This window comes from Cataglyphis hispanica, chromosome 2, assembly GCF_021464435.1.
Source record: "Cataglyphis hispanica isolate Lineage 1 chromosome 2, ULB_Chis1_1.0, whole genome shotgun sequence".
Classification (NCBI taxonomy): domain Eukaryota; kingdom Metazoa; phylum Arthropoda; class Insecta; order Hymenoptera; family Formicidae; genus Cataglyphis; species Cataglyphis hispanica.
The window spans coordinates 3,967,653-3,974,536 of NC_065955.1; the positions used below are offsets into that span (position 1 = coordinate 3,967,653).

At 27.9% G+C, this 6,884-nt stretch overlaps 2 protein-coding genes across 2 annotated transcripts; both read right to left on the bottom strand.

Moving 5' to 3' along the window:
• Positions 1-314: 314 nt before the first annotated feature.
• LOC126856919 (uncharacterized) lies at positions 315-2,716 on the bottom strand. The gene is made up of 7 exons (XM_050605941.1): positions 2,707-2,716; positions 2,233-2,494; positions 1,922-2,038; positions 1,651-1,738; positions 991-1,133; positions 638-770; positions 315-368 (listed from the first exon to the last, which is right to left on the bottom strand). Exons 1-7 carry the CDS (start codon positions 2,714-2,716, stop codon positions 315-317), a joined length of 807 nt encoding a protein of 268 aa, XP_050461898.1.
• Positions 2,717-2,883: 167 nt separating this feature from the next.
• On the bottom strand, positions 2,884-4,559 carry LOC126859058 (uncharacterized). The gene is made up of 3 exons (XM_050609970.1): positions 3,690-4,559; positions 3,111-3,230; positions 2,884-3,027 (listed from the first exon to the last, which is right to left on the bottom strand). Exons 1-3 carry the CDS (start codon positions 3,831-3,833, stop codon positions 2,902-2,904), a joined length of 390 nt encoding a protein of 129 aa, XP_050465927.1. The 5' UTR covers positions 3,834-4,559; the 3' UTR covers positions 2,884-2,901.
• Positions 4,560-6,884: the final 2,325 nt, after the last annotated feature.

A 6,884-nucleotide genomic window follows, 5' to 3' on the forward strand; every position in this document is an offset into this window, starting at 1 on the left:
TAAATATATAGTATTAATTTTGTATCTTCTTAATTTACTTGATTTATATTTATATTATTTTTAAATCGTCGCGCGATCGTTACTTTCGTACATACACGTTTTATTTAAAAAAATATTTTTATAATATATAATTCATGGATTATTATAAAATTTTTATAAAATAGAGATCATGAAATAATTATATTGCTGTTTATAATATTTTTATTTTTTTATTCTTTACAAATGGGATTAAAAAATCAAGTATTGATAGTACTACTCACACTTTCGACACGATTTTGTATCGATAATAACATTTACGTTGTAAATACGTATTGTTATGTTTGAACCGAATACATGACCATACAATAAGACATTGACATACTAATAAGCTGAAACAAAAAATTTCTTTTATATAACATTCCTTGTGTGATGGAATTAAAAGATATATATGTAGGATCTGTATTTATTTTGTTAAAATGCTACTTTTTATCAAATTTTTCCAGTAAATAATGCAATGTCGTTTTTTTTTTTTCACTTTATTCATCAAAAAATTATACCTCTTTATTAAATTATACCTATTCTCATAAGGCAATTAAACAGGAAAATAAATGTTGCAAGACAAAGAAGAGTAAATTTGTTTGTTGATATATATTATTACCGTGGCAAAACCTTCGAATGACGCAACAAATATACTACCGATGATAATCTTGCTGCTTTTCGCGCTTCGTTGCAACGCTATGAGTAATAATTTCTGAGCGTACAGCGGCGCTGTGTACCATCGTATATTGTATCTATTCATTAATATGTCATAGAGTATAGAGAGATTAATAATTTAAGAAATTAGTCAGAGAGAAATCACTCACACGTAATTATATATTGTCTAAGAAATATTACTTATATATAAATATCTATTTATTAATTAATTTTTCTATACAATATTCAAATATGTGTCTCCTAGTATGTAAAATATTTTCCTTGCACAAATTTGAATACCGTTTAAGATGCACTCACATCTGTTGAAAAAACCATTCGCTATGGTCGATTACATCCTGCCCAAAATAATTCAACCAGAATGTATAACAAAAATGAGTGTATACAAATAAACCGATTAAAATAGCCTCGAATATATTGTGTATTGTGACTGCATTAAGAAGCTGTGATCGACAAATATAATGGTATCTAGAGTTATCTATATCATATTTTAGTTTACACAGCATGTCTCGAAACAATCGGATATCTTTTTAATAGCAAATTCTTTGATTGAGTTGAATATAATTTTTTTCTAAGTGAAAAAGTCGAGGCACCAATAGTTTTCAAATTACAGTTATAAGCAATTGAAAAAGAAGGATTTTTTGCAAACTTATTGAAATTAAATTAAAATTAACAAAACTTTATTCTTCAGTTAATTGCAGATGGAATTTACTTAAATAGAGAAAAGAATAGAAAGAGAGAAAGAGAGAGAGATATAAAAAATTTTAATTTGAGGCTTACAGGTAGTTACAAAAAGATAGAAATAATTGAAAACTTGGAAAAAATAATGACCTTTCTCAACATTTTCGCTTAGGAAAAGTCGATTCCATGTTCAGGCCAGAGAAATTACTATTAAAAAGACGTTTATAAATTTCGGGACATTCTATATATAGTATTTTGATCTCCATTTTCAATACTCACGCGAAACATATTAATACTTAACGATGCCACACCGAATACACATAAAACGAAATAAGATGATGAAAATTCATATATATCTTCGATAAATCTTGAAAAGTTAAAACAATAATTTATTTTATAAGTAAGTAAATAGCTGCAATAATTAACAATAACATGCGAATTAAATATAGCGAATATAATCGTGCTACGTCAAATATTATTTTATGTTATTAAAATTTTATATTTTATCCTAAATTACACAACACAATTACGAATTACGGAATGTACTTACTCTAAACAATGTTGATGAGTGATAAAAGCGTTGAATAATTTAGTGTAAAATTTGCATTTAGTTTTTAAAGATGTTGTTCTTGATAAATATATATTGAGCGCACATGTTAAACGGTGGCTATAAAAATACAATTATATTTTTATATCATTAAAAATTTACAAAATATAATCGACTAAATAATAAAAATAATTTAGTACAAATTTATGTAATTGAGTGAAGATTTTTTTTCTTTCTTTATGATAAAAAATAATGTTTATAGTATAAGGCTAAAAATTTAAGTAGTGGATGTATTAAAAACTGTATTGCATCACCTAACGAGTTCGAATAGACCACAAGCATGCTGTATAATTGTCATAGACATAGTTTCCGTCGCCATGAGTACCGTCATACCCAAAAATGCGGCTATTATAAATAAAACTGAGATATAATAAAAATATTTTTCTTTATCGAAAAAAAATTCTATGTGGATCGGAAATTGTCGTGGACGAGGTTCATCTAACGGCATTATAATATCGAGAATATCTGGTATAAATATTACTGAAAGAAAGACAAATGTTCCCGGGTAAACAATCACTGAAAATAATTTAAACTCTTAGTGCGCGCTATTTAACATAATTAATATTATTTATTATTTGCATACAATATTTATAATTTATCTCTAAATATTTCTCTAAATGCGTTTTGTCTTTGATATTTAACTTTTAATTTTATTACTTTAATTCATTTTTTTAATGTATGAAATACATTGAGAAAAAAAGTTGTTAACTTGACTAAATTCATTCAACTAATTATCATTTTTTTAATTGAAATATTTTACTATTTAAATCAAATATTATATTAAATTTAATATCATAATTGATTCAAATACTTAAATATTTCATTTAAAAAATAGTAACTAATTGAACACATTTAATCAAGTTAACAACTTTTTTCTCAGTGTATAAATGTTATGGAAGTAATTCATAAAATCGTGTTTAATTTTACTTACATCCAGCAAACATCGTATAAAATCTGGCCTTGTACGCATATTTTTGTATTATTTTTAACTCGTCCATGTCTTTTATCAAATTCCAATCGCGTTGAATTTGATCAAAGAGTTTCTTTACCTACGATACAACAATTAGCGTCTAAGATTTTAACTAGATACTTGCTTCTAATGAATTTTTTGCAATCAATTCAGCTAACTTACTTGGTTAGAATTAAAATACACAACATTATATTTCAGAGCATAAATTATACAAAGAATAACAAAGGAGAAAACCTCAATTAATAACATCAGACTATATTCGTGCGTGACAAATGTTGTTAACTAAAAAACAGAATATTCTTATATAAATCAAATAAAAAAGATATCACTTTTGTGCACAGAAATTAGATATACTAATGTAACGTGTCACGTATGCTATTCATGTATCTGCAAATATGCGTTGTAAAACTTAGATGCTTCTCATATTTTTTTCAATAAATATATATAATCTTTTAAAAATTATATCTTTTCTTGCATCATGCGCGCACAAAAAATTCCGTAGTATTCTATAATCCATTTTCAGCAGTACTCAATTTTTGACATAATTAATATCTTCCTCATCCACTATTCACAAAAAATATTCGCTAAAAAAATATATTTTTTTTGCAGTTTAGAACACTCGCGCTTTTAAATACTCTACATATTTTTTTTTTTGATAAATTTGCGAAGCACACTTTTACAATCGCCAACAAGAAATGAATACATAGTACGTTAGATTCAATCAGAATCAAGTCAAAACACCTGTACTAGTACAGCCAGAATGAGTATAAAAGATACGCAGAGCCCTTGAACAATTCGATGTTCTGGCTTCTGGTAAGGCCACAGACCGATCGACGCCATTAAATTCCGGGTTAGCTCGTAGTACTCGTTGTCAAAGAAATCCATTTCGATTGGCAATTGCTGCAATTCTACGCAAATTTGTAAAGATTATGTGGCTCCCCTTACTACCATCGGAACTCTATATAGTAGCTATTACAATCTTACTGCACTCAGATTTTCTGCATCATGATGACGATAATGCAGGATATTACGAAGAATCGGAAATATCAAAAAGACATAATTTGTAAATTACCTTATTATTAAACGATCTTCTGTGTAGGATTACGTGAATCGTTCGTGCATTATGAACTATCAAGCGCTCTGATTGCAACATAAAACAACCAAATTATATGTTTAATATAACTATCAGTGATTTTCCCTGGGAAAAAAACCATCAGTGATTATGGTATTTTTGCGCAGACGCGATGCGACAAAGAATCCCTTCTCCTCTTTAGTTGTTCGAGCAGCGCATTGTCATGTAGAGTTTTTCTTTCGAAGACATGACAGCCATGTCCCTTATAACATTAATATCGATAAAGTGAATAAAATGTGTGTATAATTGTTAAATTCGCAACGTAATAGTCTAAAGATGTGTGCATTTGAAAAATATCGATGTGAACATTTGAGTGTTGTGTTTAAAAAATTATTGTCCCTATTTTTGTAAATAGATATGTAACAAATATTATAAAATAATAGTGAAAATAATTTACAAACTGATTTTTGTAAAAAAATAAAATGTAAAAAATAATACATTGTATCAATGTTAATTATTATTAATTATTTTTTTTTCTGTTTTAGCCAACTGTGGTTAGATGCTTTGGGAAGTGTGCCAAAAATGAACAATAACCATTATCGGAGTTTTCAAAAAGATTCAATATACAAATCACAAGAATGTAAATATGCGATCGCTATAGCATCTTGTCAGTTACGTCACATTTGAAGTGCAATACCACCATAAAGTAAGATAGATTAATCATTTGGAAAATAATTTTATGTCAAAGTTATCTATCGCGATATATATAGTTCATTACAAGGTCCGTTAGCAAAGTTAAACTTTACGATGCGTTTAATAAATTGGTAGAGATATTTTAAATGTCTTCATTTATTGCTCATTCATTTTTAAATATCATTTAATATAATGAGTAATTTTTGAGCTTGCAACAAAGTCGGATTATATAAACATTTTTTCTACAAAGACATAATAATGTAATGGCAAGATTATCAATTTTGATATCAATTTGATGAATTACTCCTCTTAAAAGTAATTATATCAATTAATATAATTTATAAAAATAATTATATCAATTAAGTACAAAAAAATGCAATTAATAAGACACATATGACATTTGAAAATAAGAAATAAATACATTCAAATGTGATTTTTATTTACTTCATTTGTTATTAGCTCAAACATGTAATTACATATAAATTTCTTAGGCTTATTTATATTTTTTATAATATAGTTATTATTTGGATAAGAAATTTCTTTTGCTTGTATATCCATTTGTTGAAATAATAAGTACAAACAATAAATATATAAAGAATATAACTAGAAAAGATATGGCAAAAGTCGTTTAAAAAAATTCTGTTTTATTTTAGCGCTTTTTATCACGTTTTTACTGCCTTTCGCAGTAAATTTTCTCAACTCTCTTCTGCTGTAAAATGTTTTCACGCAAACAACGTATATGTTACGAAAGCTTCACGAAACATATGCAGAAAACATCATAAGACTGTCGTCGCAAGTTTTCATCGCATTTCATAATTTCTGAGACTCGCAACGTATGTAGGTGTAAGACCTACACATTCCAGCAGTTTATTCTATTATAAGTTATCGAGAACCGTATGTATACATTTTAAGAAACCGATATTTTGTAAATGTGATAAAAGAGAGAAAGAGAGAGATGTAATACAATTTGAAAATCTTTTCGTTTTGACGAACAATAATTTCAGTTACTATACAAATACAAATTTAAAAAAATATTTATACAATAGATTCATACAATATTTTTAACACAATATTATAATATAATAACAATTTCTGCAGATTCTCCCTTCCGATGCTAAATTAAAGCAACGCTTACAGGTATGACGGTCCGATGAACTTTTCAAGAGACGAGTGCGCAACAGCTGTACGAAACATCGCTCACCCACGCATATACAAGTGTGCGTTACACGCGTGACAGCCTTGCAACACAAGATGGAATGGGGGATTCAGCTCATCGCGATGTATCCGCGTCTCTTCGTTGGACGCTACAGTCAGCGCATAGCGCTGTTAAACGAGGCCTGGCGTAACTGCGCGTTACGTGCATCTCGCATATCTCACAACGTGCTTCCTTCCTTCCTTCCATTCTCCCGTCCTTCGATGAGAGGAGAGCTACGTCGCATACCTACCGACCGCAATCTACTCAATGTCGACGAATAGCGGGAGTGTGCATCGATACATCGATGCTCGTATATCTCGCGGTTAACTAGATCAAATGTTCATTTTTCCAAGTATATAACTAAATCGGCGCAACGAACATATACGCAAATTATTAGCCCGAGATCGCTTTACATGATGCGCTACATCAAAATGTCAGTAGAAGAATACGCATGATAAAATGTATCGTATGAGAACGATAAATATTGCGTACATTTTTTTGGCTCAAGAGTAAAAAACAGTTTATCTCTGATATTATACATATTAATGATATTTAAAAGATATTTTGATATGTATGTTAGCTATTTTCAAAATTTTATGATTATATATTATCAATGTGATCTCTAGAATTCATAAATTTTCTGTTTTAAAAAAATAATAAATCGTGTATTTGATTTTTGTTGTAGGTTTATTAAAGAGTACGTATTTTTTTTAAATGGAATTCCTAAGATGGCATCAATTTACAAATGAATTCTACAATATTTATAGATCATGGCAATGCATGTAATGGTAAAACTGGATATAAAGATATCGACGATTACGTAAAAAAATAATAAACATAATTTTTAATTTATATTAGTTATCTCGATTCTGCTTCTCTTTATTCAATATTAAATTATTATGCAATCATTATGAATTATTTAATTATGATTACATAATTATTTAATCATGATTAATATTTATTCTTTATTGTTACG